Raw genomic sequence first — 19,149 nt, 5'->3', positions numbered from 1 at the left:
CTGGGCAGGGATTCTGGCCTGACTCCGGCACACCTGTCTCCAACTCACACACAAAAAAGACAGCAGACAGAACGACAGACAGACAGACAGACAACAGACAGACAGACAGACGACAGACAGACAGACAGACAGACAGACAGACAGACAGACAGACAGACAAGACAGACAGACAGACAGACAGACAGACAGACAGACAGACAGACAGCACAGACAGAACAGACAGACAGACAGACGAGACGTACTGGGGGAATGGCTGCAGGTCAAGCAGACACCGGATGACCACTAGGGGGGGTGTCAGGAGCAGATGTGACATTAACTGAACTGGGGTTACCAGTGAGTGAGTGTGTGTTTGTCTGTGTGCGTGTTGCAACCTTTCTGAGTGCCTGAGCGGCTCAGTGTACCATGCTAATAGCACTCAGACTGGTCTCCCGGGATAACAGATCTAGCAGTGAAAGGGCTGGGTGACGGTGTTCTGTTACAGTACTAATGATCCGTTTAACAGAGCTGTCACAGGGTTGTCATAAAAATTCCTCTCCACTCTTCTCCTGTCCTCTGTTGTTTTAGTAATGTAAGTTGTGTATGTTCTGTTCGGTTGAACCTGCTATTTAAAGTCTTCTATGGTCTGGTCATTTAATAAATTGCAGGTTAGCAGTTTATATAATGTGTGATGTACGTACTTGATAAGAGTGTGTAGGTAAACAGCATTATAGACTTAGTGTGTAGGTAAACAGTATTATAGACTGTAGTGTGTAGGTAAACAGTAGTATAGACTCTAGTGTGTAGGTAAACAGTATTATAGACCAGTATTATATACTGTGGTGTAGGTAAGCAGTATTCTAGACTGTAGTGTGTAGGTAAGCAGTTTTACAGACCGGTATTATATACTGTAGTGTGAGGTAAACAGTAGTATAGACTGTAGTGTGTAGTTAAACCAGTATTATAGACTGTAGTGTGTAGGTAAACAGTAGTATAGACGTAGTAGTCTGTAGCGTAAACAGTATTATAGACTGTAGTTGTGTAGGTAAACAGTAATATAGACTGTAGTCTGTAGGTAAGCAGTATTATAGACCAGTATTATAGACTGTAGTGTGTAGGTAAACAGTATTATAGACCAGTATTATAGACCAGTATTATAGACTGTAGTGTGTAGTAAACAGTATTATAGACCAGTATTATATAATGTAGTGTGTAGGTAAACAGTAGTATAAGAATGTAGTGTGTAGGTAAGCAGTATTATAGACCAGTATTATAGACTGTAGTGTGTAGGTAAACAGTAGTATAACTGTAGTGTGTAGGTAAAACAGTAGTATAGACTGTAGTGTGTATGTAAAACAGTATTATAGACTGTAGTGTGTAGGTAAACAGTAGTATAGACTTAGTGTAGGTAAACATATTATAACTGTAGGTGTAGGTAAACAGTATATATAGACTGTAGTGTTAGGTAAACAGTATTATTAGAGACTGTAGTGTGTAGGTAAACAGTATTATAGACTGTAGTGTGTAGGTAAACAGTAATATAGACTGTTAGTGTGTGGGTAAACAGTATTATAGACTGTAGTGTGTAGGTAAACAGTATTATAGACTGTAGTGTGTAGGTAAGCAGTATTAAGACCAGTATTATAGACTGTAGTTGTCGGTAAACAGTATTATAGACCAGTATTATAGATTGTAGTGTGTAGGTAAGCAGATATATAGTAGGACCAGTATTATAGACTGCTAGTGTGTGTCGGTAAAACAGTATTATTAGACCAGTATTATAGAATTGTAGTGTGTAGGTAAACAGTATTATAGACCAGTATTATAGATTGTAGTTTGTAAGATAACACATCCCAAAGTGGAGAAGTGGCTCACAATACGCAACAGCTTTGTGTAAGTCGTGAGCGTCAAGACAATAGTCCCAAAGAGGAGCCGATAACACTAGACCAAGCTGTGTAGACTGTGGTCAAAAGTAAAAACTGCCATTTTCAAAGAGGAGCAAAACCAAGTTAGTAACCTCGAGGGCCAATAAATCCAATCAATAGGAGCCCAATACTGAATAAGAAGGCCTCTTGGTAACGTGAGCCCCAAGATAAGCAACGCTTCCAAACCTGGAGTGTGCGAAGTAGCTGTAAGTGTAGTTAGGTAAGCACCAGTCATATAAGCCAGACCAGTTGGATTTCACCTTATTAAACTGTTAGTGTGTATAGAGCTAAGCAGTATCTAGGTTCTGAAGACATGTTAGCAGTGTACGCCGCTTATAAATATCAACCTAGTCTAGTATAAGATATATGTGAAAAAGCATGTAAAGATTCCACTCCCAGTTTAAGCTGTAGAGATGTGTGTACATCACTAAGCGTGATCTCTGTGTGTGTGATGTGTTGGGGATGGGGGGAGGTGTTGACACCTTACTCTGATCACAGACTTGAGTTGTGCTCGTCGTTTAGGTATTATCACAATCAATTGGTGTACTGGCTAATCCTATCCGGAACCTTCCTGCTACCATGCAGCGTCTCTTAGTTTCGCATCTCTTACTTGTCATTCCAACACGGTTTGGTGAGCCGCGTGCATGTGTCTGGTATTAAGTGTGTTGAGGACGGCGAATGCCCTTCCAATGGACGTGACTTGAGACTGACTCCAGAGATGATATCCGCCACACTTGGGCATGAGATAGGAGCATGTAGATAAAGAGAGAGTATGTTGCATCGAGGGTAGGTAGAAAGCAGAGCGAACAGTAGTAGTACGTAGAGAGCAGATGGTAGGGTGTGAAGAGAGGATAGAACAGAGTCAGTAGATGAGAAGAGAGGGTAGCGTACGCTCTACCGTAATAGCTGTGAGATGTCGAATTTGGCTGAGACAGAGAACTGAGACAGAAGCTAGAGACAGAAGAGAGACTGAGAACCCAGAGACAGAGAGCTCGGACAGAGAGTGAGACAGAGGCTGAAGACAGAGAACTTGAGACCAGAGAATCCGAGAGACCAGATATTTACACTGAGCGAAGCGAGAGAACCACAGAGGACTAAGTGAACCTAGAGACAGAGAATACTTACGAAGATATACGTGGGTGACATAACTGAGACGAGTAAAACAGACCAGATTGTGAGTAAGACAATGTTGACAGGATAGATCAGTAGCAGAGGATACTACAAGACAGAGAACTGAGACCAGAGAACTTGTAAGAAATACAGAGAACTGTGGAGAAGCAGGAGAATCCAGTGATGAGTTGATAATAACGTACTCAAGTGGTTGGACTTCGCAGCGCGGGTCCTTCTGATCATTGAATGGTGTTTGATCAAGGGGTTCATCATGCTCAAGAAAGTACTTAGTGATCATTGTCTATTTGCGCGCTTACATTCAAGGAAAGAAAAAAAACTATAAAGATTACGACCTTGTGTTTTCAATTATAAACTCTATGTCCTCTTAGTATCGTAGTGTGATGTAGATTGTTATAATAAGCTCATGTAATTTATAAACTCATGTTATTACTCAACTGTAGGTGGGCAAGTCAGTTAAGAACAAATTCTTATTTGTTCACGTATGACGGCACTACCCATAAAGATGGCTAGAATAGGCCTCTATACGGCTCCTCTCAGGTGGACCAGGAAGACGGCCTAGTGGAGGATATAGTTAACAGCAATACCTATATAATATAGGACAAGGTAACACACACCAACTGACTGAATAGTGAGAGACAACACGGTAAACAACAACGTATAGCTAATAAGAAGGAGAGACGCTGTTAAGGCTCGAACAATGTATATAGCCAGGGATAAAGGCAACCAGTATGACAACACAAGTCAATTATACTGTAGTGGTGTATAGCAACACAATAATGACACAGCATAACATTATGTGAGAGACCAAATGTAACCCCCCAGCTCCATCGCCTAAGGAATAAAAGCCCCCCCAATTATTATAGACTGTAGTGTTATACAGTGCATACAGACACATGCTGATTTAAAACTAATTACACAGTATTATATTTAGGACCACTGTAGAAATAGAATGTCAGACAGCGATATAATCTCTCGGTGTCTTATGAGTATATGTTTATATTTGAGTTGGAAAACCCACATACTGATATGTGGGTAGACGATTTTCAAACATATTAGGATTTATAGACTGTAGATTGATGCTCTTACCTGGTTATAATATAGAAACTCTATCACCACCGCCATTTTTGCCCTCAGATGAATACATAAGCTACAATGTTTGAATCTGGTGGTCCAGTGTGAGAGAGTAGCATTTCACAGGGATTTCAGGCCCATGTTGACATCCCACTGAATTCCCACAGTTGTGTTTTCAATAGTTGGTATCACTGTAATGTTCTTTGGGTGGTGGACCATTCTTGATACACACTTGGAACTGTTGAGAGGCTAGTGGTATGCATGGGTGCTCACGCCATAGGGAACGTTATTCACTACCTCAAGTTACCACCTCGGTTACGAATAGTGCGCTTATTGAGTGATAATTGTCCTCTAGTCCTCATTTCACCCTTTATTACTAGTGAGACAACGGCACAGCACTCATTTATAATAACCACATAGTCCATAGGTCTCGTGCTTAGTTTAGTCTCAAGGCTTAAAAATCCTTGCTTTGATCACTGTCTCCTATCTCACGCCCCTTAATATATTACCTACTGAATATTAGGAGAAGTGGAGCATGTATAAGCATGTGTGGATCCACATTGCCTAAATACAGTGGATCAATAGCCCTTATCGAACCTGGAATTATAACCACGTGTGTCAGTTCTATGTTGTATTTGTACGTGTGAGATAGTGATGTGCGATAAATAGCGTTGTATACTGATGATATGCTTGATGCTGCATATTCATCAGAATGCGTTGATTAAGAATGTGGTCTAATTCTGAATGAGCATGAGAACCCCTAGTAAAGAGGATGGCTGACAATGTGAGATATATGTAAAAAAGCTAATAGCCTTTAGATATCTGTTGTATACTAAGTTTGACATGTTGGCTGGTTGAGTATTTAATTGCGTGTAGGGTAAAGACCAACCTCGATTATGATCATATACTAGAAGCAACTTTGTAGAATTGTGAGTAATAAGGTGTATTAACAAGTTATTCCATCAATAACTGTAGAGTGTACATATATAGTGTAATTACCAGTAATAATAGATACCGTTTGATCAATATGTTGTTTAGGCGCAATATTGCGTAGGTGGTATGAAATTCAACTAGAGACAACAATATGTGTACTCATGTTATCCTAGACTACAGTTGAGTGTTATACTGACAGTATAATAGACGAGTGATTTTATTGTTACCATCAAGTGGATGATGTTTTTTGTCCTCTGTGTCTTCTATCATTATATGGACTGTTCGAGATAGTAATGAGACTTACTTTTAGCATACCCATAGCTCAGGTCATTGTGTGTAGTGACCACTTTGTTAGTGTTTTGAAGATAAAGTCGCTTTAAATTACAACAAGTATGATGTTCAAATTAAGGCCCATGTGTTAACAGAAGTGAGTGATAAAAGAAGCATACAATTCCAATTATTTCCATAGACCAGCGACCACCCTCAGTGTGAAGCTAAATATTAATGTTATGAGCGTGAATTATGTGTGTAGTGTGAAATCCCAAGCTATATATTGTACCATAGACTCCAGTCACTAGTTGCTCTTCTAGAGCTCAAGAGGATATTTATAATATTGACAGTGCTCTAGTATAGTTTTTAGACCAGCATGCATGCTACTAAGTTTAAAGATAGAAATCTAAGGTGTCAGAGGGAACACCCTCATATACATCATCACACAACGGCACGACGACCCTGTACTACAACACATTAGCGGACACGTGCACTACCACACACACACACACACACACACCACACACACACACACCCAACACACACACACCACACACACACACACACAACACACACACACACACACACACACACACACACCTTTCTTCTCTGTCTGGAAGTTTTACTCTTGTGAGCTTTTAATAGCCCAGTTTAATTACATCTTTGCAGGGCGATATAACTTTAGAGGTGGATCCTGTTACGGCCACATTATCACCATCACTCTCGCCCTCTGCTCCAAGCATACACTGGAGATTTTTGACTGCTTGGCCACCACCATGTGTGTGTGTGGTTGTCGTGTGTGTTTGTGTGCGTGCGTTGCGTGTGTTGTGTTTTTGTGTGCGTGCTGCATGTGTGTTGTTTGTGTGTCGTGCGTGCGTGCGTGCGTGTGTGTGTGTGGTGGTGTGTGTGTTGGTGGTTGTTGTTGTTGTTGTTGAGTGATCACTGTGTGTGTGTGTGGATGAGTAAGAGCGTGTGGTTGTGGTGAAGTTTGTGATGAGTAACTGATATCAGTGGTCTGTAATGCTTTTCTCGAAATGTGTGATCCGTTGGATGCGTGTGATTATAGCCAGCCAAGGGAGCTGCCGCGGTAATGGGAGGTTTGCAGTTTGGTTTTAATATGAATTGCATTAAAAACATTATCGCGTTAGGTTCCACGGCTAGGTTTAATAGAACTAGGTTAATTTGTGTCCTCTGGTTCACTTTTCTAAGGTGCTGTGGATAACGAATGTGTGTGTGTCGATATGTATGTGATGTTGTAGTTGATAGTAGTTACCTCTAGTGGACGTTCTATGTGGTGAGTGGGTTTCCCAAATGCACTCGGCTTTGTGTGTTGCCTGTTATGATAGTGTCCGTAGTGTTAGTTGTGCTTCCCATTTAGGTCCTGTGTGGACCCTCTTCTCCAATCAAAGTCAGTGTTCAGTGCAAAGTGTAAATAGAGTTAATCGTGGTTGGCGATTTGCTTACTCACCACCACATTATCACTGCTACTTTTATCAACATAGACTAAAATTGGTGTGTTTGTCAATTCCTTTTGTGTATTGTGTGTGTGCTATGATAAGTAAATATAATGTGACTGTATGTGTGTTAGCCTTCATGTGCTATATGCTCACACTAAATATAACACGTCACTTACTTATAGAGTGTGTGTGGTGTGTTGTGATTGTGTGGTGTGTGTGTGTGTGCTGTGTGTGTGTTGTGTGTGAGTGTAGTGTGTTGTGGTAGTGAGTGGTGTGGTGTGTGTGTGTTAGTTGTGTGATGTGTGTGTGTTATGAAATAGTATGAGTGTGTGTGGTTATACTAGGTGTTGTAGCGTGCTACATATAATATGGGTGTCATGCTGTGTGCTGGCTATAATATATGTGTGTATGTGTGTGTGGTAGCTATATGATGTGTGTATGTGCTGTGGTTGTTGGGCGGTGTGTGTTGTATACTATATGTGTGTATGTGTCGTGTTGCTTCAGTTGCAGTGCAACGTGTCCTCTCTCAGCAGTACAGTCATTACCTGACAGGCTGGCTTGTGAAAGCATTTGGCGTAAGAGAGATAAGAAATAGCTTTAGCTTGCCCCATTGGGAGTAAATACTTTGTTTAATATCTTTGATTGTCTTTTCAAGAATTTTTAAAAGTTTGCAGGTAAAAGCCTGTCAAAACATTTCTACTAACAGCGATGAACGGATTAACACTTTTTCATCTCAAGATGATGCTATAAACGTGTTAATACAAAATGGGATAGGAATGTTGGTTTGTCAAACATCATCTCCAGCCAAAGTTTTAAATACCTTTTGAGGGGATAAGAGAAGGACAGAGAGGAGGAGAGAGAGAGATGACATTTTGGGGGTTGTCAAATAATCTTTAAAATGAATGCACTAACCGTAAGTTCGCCTCTGTATTAAGAGTGTCTGCTAAATGACTCAAATGTAAAATGTAATGTGATCTCCAGCCGAGGGGTTAGATTTAGTAGCGTTGAACTCACTCGATCGGATACACTCATTTGAGTTTCTTGCACGTGGCAGAGATGGTCTTCGAGTGGTGCCAACTCAGAAGTACACAACTTGTTCTTCATTCTGTAAACCAAAACAGGAAGGAGCAGGAAAGTGAGGGAGAACGTTCATCAGGGGGTCCTCCTGCAGTGGGGTGTAATTGTACTTATATTATTTCAATGATGGCTGAATCTGTCAAGCCCATGCACGTGGAATGGTGAAATGTATGCACTTGTTGTAGTGTCCTAGACTTATGAGTATGCCAGGTGGGAAATTTGAAACAAACACTTTTGACAGTATCTGTCACGTTTGCTGTCATTGTGGGCACAGGGAAGCCCTAGTGTTAGAGTGTTGGACGATTAACTGAAAGTTGCGAAGATCAAGCCCTGAGCTGACAAGAAACAATCTATTGAAACAAGCCACTGTTCCTAGGCTGTCATTGAAAAATAAGAATTTGTTTCTTAACTGACTTGCTGGTAAATAAAATTGAGGATCAACCTTGAGTGCTGCCTAACCCAGCCTAAACTCAACCTCCGGGGACAGTATTTCATTTTTCAGAGGCAATGAAGCCACAAAGACAACACCATGCCCAAGTCACTTTAGGTGCTGCTTGAAGTTGCGACAATAAACACATTTTCGCTTCAGTACCCTATGGCACAAGGGGCTGGCATGGGACAACAATGACTTTTGCGGTGTGGAACAGCGCCCGAGGCTACCATAAGATCATGTTTAATGTTTTTTCCCCTGATTTCAAAAACATGCCAACAACCTTGAGCCTAACAAAGTTTGAAGTTCATGTTCAGTTCTGCCCTGGAGTTTGGTTTGTCAGAGGTGAACTGCTTGGCATTTTTTAAAATCTAGATTGTATCACTTTTTCTGTGATTTACAATAGTAACAAAGACCACATACAAAGGGGATTATGCACATCCCAAACACACTAACCTTCAGAAAAAACTGTTCTGGCCAAACAAACTGTAGCTAAAGAAATTAAAAGGCCTTGCCGCAGTCCAATCTTCCTCGTCCAGTGATTAATTCTGCCCGCAGTCCAATGCTTCTGTCCAGTGAGATTATTTTGCCCGCAGCCAATGCTTCTCTCCAGTGATTTATTTCTGCCCACAGTCCAGTGCTTCTCTCCAGTGATTTATTGCTGCCCACAGTTCAGATGCTTCTCTCCATGATTATGATTTCTGCCCACAGTCAATGCTTCTCCCAGTATTGTTATTCTGCCCACAGTCCAATGCTTCTCCAGTGATTTTTTTATTTATCTGCCCACAGTCCAATTCTTCTCTACAGTATTTTATTTTTGCACACAACAAAGATACATGTAAAAAAAAAAGACAAGAGGGACATGCTCCTTGGCTTGTCACACAGCCTGTTCAATAGAGAGAGAGAGTTAAACTAAACATTATGGAATATGAACTTAGCTGCAATTACATTAATCTAGATTGAATCATCTATTTTCCTCCATTGCTCTGATCAGGTTACAATATCCTTGTCCCCCAGAAAAGGAAAGAACTGCCTATCTAAGTGGTCTGTATTTGTAAGACTTGGGACATACTGTTCTACTGAAGCCCTGCCTCTTCCAATCTTTTTTAACCCCCAGTTCCTGGTTGAAAGAGTGAGTGGACCAGAGAAAGCTCAAGGAGACAGAACAGAGGGCAGAGTGTCCTTACTTTTGATTTTCATTGATGAATTAAGGTCACTGATTGTAAGGAACTCCTGCTAGCTGGTGTATGCTAGGCTTTTAATTGAAGGAAAAAACCAAAAACCTGCAAGACTAGTAGTCCTACCATGGAATGGAGTTGGACCACCCTGCCCTGTGTGTTGCAACTGCGACCTGGCCAAGATAAAGCATAGCAGTGTGAACAGACAACACAGAGTTACACATGGAGTAAACAATAAACAAGTCAATAACATGGTAGAAAAAAAAGACATACATACACATATACATACAGTTGAAGTCGGAAGTTTACATACTCCTTAGCCAAACACATTTAAACTCAATTTTTCATCATTCCTGACATTGAATCCTAGTAAAGATTCCCTGTCTTAGGTCAGTTAGGATCATCACTTTAGTTTAAGCATGTGAAATGTTAGAATAATAGAAGAGAGAATGATTTCTTTCAGCTTTTATTTATTTCATCACATTCCCAGTGGGTTAAAAGTTTACATGCACTCAATTAGTATTTGGTAGCAATGCCTTTAAATTGTTTAACTTGGGTCAAACGTTTCGGATAGCCTTCCACAAGCTTCCGACAATAAGTTGGGTGAATTTTGGCCCATCCCTCTTGACAGAGCTGGTGTAACTGAGTCAGGTTTGTAGGCCTCCTTGCTCGCACACGCTTTTTCAGTTCTGCCCACAAATATTCTATAGGATTGAGGTCAGGACTTTATGATGGCCACTCCAATACCTTGACTTTGTTGTCCTTAAGCCATTTTGCCACAACTTTGGAAGTATGCTTGGGGTATTTTCCATTTGGAAGACCCATTTGCGACCAAGCTTTAACTTCCTGACTGAGGTCTTGAGATGTTGCGTCAATATATCTACATAATTTTCCTCCCTCATGATGCCATCTATTTTGTGAAGTGCACCAGTCCTTCCTGCAGCAAAACACCCCACAACATGATGCTGCCACCCCCGTGCTTCACGTTCGGGATGGTGTTCTTCGGCTTGCAAGCCTCACACTTTTTCCTCCAAACATAATGATGGTCATTATGGCCAAACAGTTCTATTTTTGATTCATCTGACCAGAGGACATTTCCCCCAAAAAAGTACGATCTTTGTCCCCATGTGCAGCAAACCGTAGTCTGGCTTTTTTATGGCGGTTTGGACCAGTGGCTTCTTCCTTGCTGAGCGGCCTTTCAGGTTATGTCGATATCAGACTCGTTTTACTATGTATATAGATACATTTGTTCCTTTTTCCTCCAGCACCTTCACAAGGTCCTTCGCTGTTGTTCTGGGATTGATTTGCACCTTTCACACCAAAGTACGTTCATCTCTAGGAGACAGATCACGTCTCCTTCCTGAGTGGTATGATGGCTGCGTGGTCCTATGGTGTTTATACTTGCATACTATTGTTCATACAGATGAAAGTGGTACCTTCAGGCYTTTGGAAATTGCTCCCAAGGATAAACCAGACTTGTGGATGTCTACAATTTTTTGGCTGATTTCTTTTGATTTTGCGATGATGTCAAGCAAAGAGGCATAGAGTTTGAAGGTAGGCCTTGAAATACATCATCAGGTACACCTCCAATTGACTAAAATTATGTCAATTAGCCTATCAGAAGCTTCTAAAGCCATGACATAATTTTCTGGAATTTTCCAAGCTGTTTAAAGGCACAGTCAACTTAGTGTATGTAAACTTCTGACCCACTGCAATTGTGATATAGTGAATTATAAGTGGAATAATCTGTCTGTCAACAATTGTTGGTTAATTTACTTGTGTCATGCACAAAGTAGATGTCCTTACCGACTTGCCAAAACTACAGTTTGTTAACAAGAAATGTGTGGAGTGGTTGAACAACGAGTTTTAATGACTCCGACCTAAGTGTATGTAAACTTCCGACTTCAACTGTACATACGTGTACACACACACACACACACACACGCGCGCGCAATCAGAGACATACACACAAACTCACTTTGCTGCACGCACACACACACACACACACAAACACATATACACACGTACGTACGTACGTACGTACGTACACACACACACACACACATATATACATATACACAGACACAAACACACACACACACACTCACACGTATGCACACACACCCACCCACACACASACATACGTACACACACATACATYTACACACACGCACACACACACAGACACACACATATTTGTATGTCCCATCTTGTCGCCAAGTTACCTTCTTGGCATCTGGTGCCATGGTGATGGTTGTCACGGTTACGTCTTCAGGAAGGCGGAGGTTCTGATAAGCTCTGATGCCTTCTGGAATCTCCCCCACTGAACCCGCCGAAAATCTGGAGAGCTTGAAACCGTTGCAACATGAATCCATACCCCGCCCTTATCCAATTAATAAACATTATATTTTAACCTCAGATTAAGTTAGACAGATTAAACAGCTCTGTGTTTTCACTTCCTTTCCAGATCCCTCCCCAGCCCATGGCCCCTCAGGCAGACTGCTCCTCTACACCTCTAAAAGACTACGACACGTTCCCTCCATCCCTCCCTCCCTCCTTCCCCCCTCCGCAGAACCCTGGCCGCATGCTGGATGACTCGTTCTTCGAGCCTCCAGATCAGCCACTCCCCCAGCCCCCGTCTCAGGCCGCCACGGACCTCCGGATGCACCTTGGCCTTAAGTCCACTGGCAACTATGTGGACTTCTACTCTGCATCCCGGCCCTACTCCGAACTCAACTACGAGACCAGCCACTACCCGGCTTCACCTGACTCCTGGGTCTAAAGACAGGAGTCYCAACTTAACATAGGTCCTGGAGAGATACAGGCTGGTGTAGGGTTTAGCTCCAGCCCAACACTAACAAACAGCACACCTGCAAGGTGTAATGAACCATTGATTTGAGGATATTAGGTTTATTAGTGCTGGGCTGGAACAAAATCCTGCATATTCCCGTAGCTCTCCAGGATTGAGAGTGAAGAACACTGGTGTAGAGTAAATCGGGGGTGCGAGGTTAATGTTAGTAACCAACGGCAAACAGGGATTGAAGGGGCTTAGGGGGTTGTGAGGGGTTGAGGTGTGAAGAGAGACTGCGCATGTGCATGAATACCACAAGACATTTTGCTGCCAGTTCAGTTTGTTCAAAGCTTGTTCCACTGGGAAAGGGGGTGGATGGATGTGTCAGAGTGAGAGTGAGAGAGTGAGAGAGTGAGAGAGAGAGAGAGAAAAGTCCTTGACAGAAGAAAAGAAAGAGAACAACTGAATGATGACGGAAGGCTCTTGCCTCTTTGGAGGTGCATTGCTTGACTTTCAGAAAGGACGAGGAGAGGAGGAGTGGAGAAATGGAAAGAGGAAGAGTTGTGAGGAAGAGAGAGGAAGAGAGGAAGAGTTGTGAGAGTTTTTTGGCAAGTCGGATTAAAAGTAACAGAACAGAGAACAGAGAGAGAAGATGAGAGGAAAACACCAAGCACAAGACAGGACAGGATGTTTACAGGAAAAACAAAGGGGGCAGCTTTCCACCCGTTCATTACATTGACTTCTGACTTTCATTGTCAATCAAAGGTTCTACCTTTCTATGGAATMTTGTCTGTTGAAGAAGAATCTTCCAGCCTTTTAAGTTTTTATTTTCACATCTTTTTTATTTGTTCTTTTTTGAAGTTGTGGATGTACAGTATTTTGGTGTACAGTACAGTACAGTTGACCTGGATGGTATTGTGTATATTACACATCTTGTCACTACCGACCGACCGACCGACCGATCCACTGGATATTGTTTTCCAGTAACAGAATAGAGACTGAGAAGAAAACACTTCCCACTGGGCACACCACGTCATTTCAATGTGGATATTTGGTTAATATTTGGTTGAGACATCAATGAGATTACAACCTATATTCACCCACTGAAAAAGACTGCCAAAAGTTAGTTGAATGTCCAATGTGTTATCACTGTGCTTTCAACCGTCTAAAAGCACAACCAAATTCCAATGGAAAAACAATGTCTAATTTTTTGGTTTAGTTGTCACCCAAATGTCTATCACTGTGCTTTCAACCATTTAAAAGCACAGCAAAGTTCAAATGGGAAAACAATGTCAGATATTTAGTTTATTTATACAACCAATTAATGTGTTATCCCTGTGCTTCATCTAATTACATTACAAGTACATGTGCAAGTGATTAATACCGATTGAGATTCTACCAGATTATTACAACAACTGTGAAGATCTGCACAGACCTGCGACCACCTATACATGCTATCTTGATCACGCACGCTTTATATGATTACATAACAAGAAATGTATAGATACAGTACAATCTAAATGTGGCCATTGGATGTGTTACTAATTTTAAGGTTAAATGTTACATTAGTTTGTCAGATAGCCTTATCTTAAGACTTTTTACTGTCTTACAAAAATAATATTGAATTGTGTTCTGTTGACCAACCAATCAAATATCAACATTTATAGGAGATGTATCTACTGTTTGGATAGCTCCATCTGACCCACTGGCGTCATCATTAACTGGTATTTTTGGTTGAGTTGGTGACATGAATCCAACATATAATTTGTAACTTGTCGACAAATTAACAGGCTATTTATTGTATTCAGGAAATGATGTTGAATTGTGTTTGGTTGTCAACACAACCACATTTCAACATTTGAAGATGTATCTTCTGCTTGAATAGTTCCATCTGTGCCACTGACACTGTGTTAAATCGGATCAGCTGTGAAAAAAATCTGATGTGAAAAGTTCTGATGTGATTGGTCAAAAAAACAATTAGTGAAAGACGGATCAGAATTGGGATGCCTGTGTAAATGCAGCGTGACTTAGTCCGTCTTTAGTTCCAGTTTGTATACAAATTAATGACTGTTGGATTCACGTCTCTACCTCAACCATAAATCAAAGTTTAAAGAATATTAGTAAATCAAACTTGAAATGCACTTTAAATAACGTTTGATTTGATGTAGTCTAGTCTTTAACTTAGATTGTTGGTTGAGATGGAGATGTGAATCCAACATATCAATCACTAATTTGTAGAACAACTGGAATTAAGGCCAGACTAAGTCAGTGGCTCAGATGGAACCATCCAAGCAGAAGATACATTTCCTTCAAATGTTCATGGTTGCGTTGACAATTACATTTGAAATCAACCAGAGCCTGAAACCCTGGGCCTTTAGTATATCCACTTTTAGTTGAATTATGGGTTGAATTGAAACAATAGTTGTTAATGACTTTGTAAATGCTATATTGGCCTTAGTAGTATAATTGATGGTATATTCGTGATATAGTACGGTCACATTTCAACTTCTCTGTCAAACCTGGCCTTTGGAATGACTTTGCCACCAACGCTGAATCTATTTAGTTTTTAAGTGGAGYATTTGTTATTCTCACGATAGCACATTGGCAATAGTCAGTCACAYATATTGTAGTTAAGCAGGGCTGGGCTTGGTTATAGCCCTGGATGGGAGACCAAACAGTAGCTGTAGGTAGATCAACTATCCAGTAGGAGGTGCTGCCCAGCCTGTTACTTTATTCTGATAGTGAATATAATGTTGAAGATCTGATGTTGTTTTAAAGGTACAAATTCAACATGTTTTATACAAGGTTTGTCTATGTTGAAATTTGGTTACCTGATGATATAATTATGTGGTAGAAATTTCACCCTCAAAACAACAGTAATATTGATACTGTATTTTCCACATAGATTCCAAGTCACAATAAGTTGACAAATTACGTCGAAAAAATTGTGATTCACTTGTGTCCAGTGGGTTTGAAACAATGTCAATCAATGATCACTGTCCTGTCTCCCCTTTCCAACCCACGTCTGTTCTAACAGCCAGAGGGATGTGAGTCTGTTCTAACAGCCAGAGGGATGTGAGTCTGTTCTAACAGCCAGAGGGATGTGGAGTCTTTCTAAACAGCCAGAGGGATGTGTGAGTCTGTTCTAACAGCCAGAGGGATTGTGAGTCTGTTCTAACAGCCAGAGGGATGTGGGTCTGTTCTAACAGCCAGAGGATGTGAGTCTGTTCTAACAGCCAGAGGGATGTGAGGTCTGTTCTAACAGCCAGAGAGGATGTGGAGTCTGTTCTAACAGCCAGAGGGATGTGGAGTCTGTTCTAACAGCCAGAGGGATGTGAGTCTGTTCTAACAGCCAGAGGGACTGTGAGTCTGTTCTAACAGCCAGAGGGATGTGGGTCTGTTCTAACAGCCAGAGGGATGTGGGTCTGTTCTAACAGCCAGAGGGATGTGAGTGACTAGCAATACGGTCTGTTCTCTGAGGATGTGAAGTTGTTTTGTGGAAACTAAAACAGAAATGTCAAGCAGAAGCGAAGACCAATGACATCATTCCGCACTCCTTGTTGAAAAAGTGCTTTTTCACTGCCTAAAAAATAAGATGTAGATATTTCAAATAGATGTTTTTGATTCTCCGTTTCCACACTCTGATATTTCATTTTGAAGATATAGTGTTTAAAAGGTTCTGAATTCAAATGTTTTTTACACATTTACATGATACAACCAGTCCATTCTACAAGAATCAACATTCTGCATTCTAAGATGCGGCAGTTCGCGTGGCTGTTAAGAGTGTGGGGTCAGTAACTGAAAAGTTGCCGGTTTGAATCCCCGAGCAGGTAATGTGAAAAATCTGTAGTTCTGCCCTTGAGCAAGGCACTTAACCCCCAACAACAACTGCTCCCTGCATGCTGATGATGTTGATTAAAGCAGCCCCTCTCTGATTCAGAGGGGTTGGGTTAAATGCAGAAGACACATTTCAGTTAAATGCATTCAGTTGTACAACTGACTAGTTATCCCTTTTCACTACTGTACATTAGAGAGAGAAGTGACATTGTGCTAGTCTTTGCCCTCTCTGGTTCCAGCCCTAGACTGGAGGATGTATGAGACTCTCAGTTTACAGACAACCATGACCCCTGACCCGTCATTCCCTCACCTGTTTGTAACTGTGTTTTGATGGGAGTAAGTTACATAGTACAAAGAGGTATCACCATAGAAATTGGGTACGTACGTCCCCTTCTCAAATGTACAGATCTGCCTATGTTAGTTGAGCGTGTGTGTGTGTATGTGTGCTTGTGTGCGTTCGTGTGCGTGTCTCTCGATCATTGTCTGAAAGCGGAGGTATCCCTCCAGATAAGTCAGATTTCTCAAGGTAAAAATCACTTGACTGACATATCCATAGAGAATGAATGCCAAATCTATATATAGATATTACAGAATTTTTATGTGTAGGTGTCGGTATCATTAAAAGCAACAACATTTTAAGGTGAAAAGACTTGTACGATATGCCTCTGTTCGCTTGACTGTACTGACGATGATGATGATTATAATGATGAAGATCGAAACCCCTGTTTCTTGAAAAGACTGCTTTGCTCCAATATCCACACTAGCATATCAGTCATTGGCAATGTATTGGCCATGGATTCTAAGTAGGTTGCTAGCTAGTGTGGATATTGGAAGGTTTCCTAACAGAACCCAGCTGATGATAATGAGGATGTTGACACTATGGTGTGAGTTGTGTTGTCGTGTGTCCTGGCTTATTAGAAGACTCTACTGCGTATGGATGATACCTTTAACACCAGGTAAATAAAAMACTATTTGCAATCTATTGTACCTATTCAACCTTTATTTCATCAAGGTAAGTCATGGAGAACATGTTTAATGAATCACATTTTATTCATTATTTTAGTGCTATTTTTAAAGTCGTATGTCACGGAAATTTCAAGAGAACTTGAAATGCCAAGGTCGACAGTGACAATAAAAAGCTCCCTTGAGGTTGGAGAACCATTGAGATGCCAGGGCATCAGTACAGATAATGTTTTTGACAGTTAGTTCATCAATTTCACCCAACATGGACGCATCCTTTTTTTAAATCACATGTTAGCCTGGCTGACGTGACTCACAGCGAGGGAGCGCTGTGACACTGGCCACTGGACACAGGCGTAAGTTCAGTTCTCTCAAAAGTTTTTTTCTTTCATGGGGGGTTGAGACCTTTCTTTCATGGGGGGTTGAGACCTTTCTTTCATGGGGGGTTGAGACCGCACGTTGTTTGGATTTGAAAATTCAACAGTTGTTGTGGAAGGGGGCAGTGCTCTGGGGTTATGTGTGATTGTGCATCCCTTTCATTATCTACATATCGTGCAGACAACATCAAAATAACCTTTCCAGACTAAGGTCAGGAGGACTTTGAGTTATGTTTTAGCCAGACTAACCACATGTACCCAGATCTAAGAGTTAGGTGTTAGCCAGACTAACCACATGTACCCAGATCTAAGAGTTTAGTTTTAGCCAGACTAACCACATGTACCCAGATCTAAGAGTTAGGTGTTAGCCAGACTAACCACATGTACCCAGATCTAAGAGTTAGGTGTTAGCCAGACTAACCACATGTACCCAGATCTAAGAGTTAGGTGTTTGTTTTTTATATTTTTTTATTTCAATTTTATTTTAAGCCTATCCCAAACCTTAACCCTTACTTTAACTATTTGGAGTTAACCCTAACCTTCAAAATGTTGAGTTAATGCCTACACTTGACCTTAAACACTTTTAAATTTGAAGTTTGAGTAACATGGATGAACGTCTAGTTCTGATGTAAGACTGTGAGAGCTGTTGTTGTGAATAGCTTGTGACCACAGAGCTGATGCACTGTAGAGGCCATGCATACACTGACATGTTTTAAATAGGTTGATAATCCTACATACCACTCTATAGATGAATAAGCACAGTGACAACCCCTTCAGGGCAAGAGGTGTCACTGCGGTACCTGGTTCAAATCCAGGCTGCATCACATCCGGCCGTGATTGGGAGTCCCATAGGGTGGTGCACAATTGGCCCAGTGTCGTCCGGGTTTGGTCAGGATAGGCCGTCAATGTAAATAAGAATTTGTTCTTAACTGACTTGCCTGGTTAAATAAAGGTAAAATGAAAACTATATTTCTATGCTGTCACCTTTGATTCCATTCATCATAGAGGTACAGATGTATGATATTAATTTGACCAGTGTTGTCAAAGCAAAATAATCTTGCAGCAACAGGATTTGAACATTTAGTCCAAATTGTTGCTTGATCAGTGGTTAGGCTATTATCTGGCCAAAATGAGGCTACATGAAAAGTGCAATACTGTTAATATAACCTCGTGTTGCTGCGGGTTTTCAGTGAATTTATGTAAGTCCTGCGGCTCAGGAAAATTGTCCGTGATAAAATTAAGATCCCACACCTGTAGGTTCCCATTCACAAAGCCCATTGACAATTGACTGGAACTCATTTCCCCAGTCTGTGTGAAATGCAGTGCTTTGTATTAACTCTGTTATCATGAGTATTACCCTTCACAATAAGTAGAGAAGTTAGACTCTACCAGAGAAAAAAAGTCCCACATCGGATGGATGGTGGTACGTAATGTGGCATGAAATAGCTCTTTAATTTCACCTCCATTTACGTCTCCGTTCTACCACGGCAGAGAGAGGCACCGTGCAGTAGACGTGGTACTGCGCGGTTCTGTTCCTCTCTGCTCTGATCTGCCCCACTTTTCCCATCCAGACGTGACAAACCTTGGGCACAGAGTCTATGCCGCTCTGACGTTGCTCGTCCATATATTTATATATTCTTCATTCCATTCCTCACTTAGATGTGTGTATTGGGTATATGTTGTAAAATTGTTAGATATTACTTATGAGATATTACTGCACTGTTGGAGCTAGAAAC

General features: G+C 41.1%; 1 protein-coding gene across 4 annotated transcripts in view; it reads left to right on the top strand.

Annotated features, from left to right (window-relative positions):
• LOC112073015 (catenin delta-2-like) overlaps nucleotides 1–16,723 on the top strand; it is a 61,747-nt gene extending 45,024 nt beyond the window's left edge. Inside the window, exons 6-8 of one of the 4 annotated variants that reach the window (XM_070440015.1) lie at nucleotides 11,916–15,342; nucleotides 15,408–15,490; nucleotides 15,551–16,723. Coding sequence is in view for 1 of the 4 variants with exons in the window: in XM_070440018.1 (XP_070296119.1) it covers nucleotides 11,916–12,230 (315 nt within the window). In the remaining 3 variants the exon portion in view is untranslated. Of the gene's footprint in view, nucleotides 1–11,915; nucleotides 15,348–15,407; nucleotides 15,491–15,550 lie in introns of all 4 variants that reach the window. The other 3 variants (XM_070440017.1, XM_070440018.1, XM_070440016.1) reach the window with 3 other exon arrangements.
• Nucleotides 16,724–19,149: the final 2,426 nt, after the last annotated feature.

Source organism: Salvelinus sp. IW2-2015, unplaced genomic scaffold (genome assembly GCF_002910315.2).
Source record: "Salvelinus sp. IW2-2015 unplaced genomic scaffold, ASM291031v2 Un_scaffold2123, whole genome shotgun sequence".
Taxonomy (NCBI): domain Eukaryota; kingdom Metazoa; phylum Chordata; class Actinopteri; order Salmoniformes; family Salmonidae; genus Salvelinus; species Salvelinus sp. IW2-2015.
This window is presented reverse-complemented; position numbering and strand designations above follow the sequence as displayed.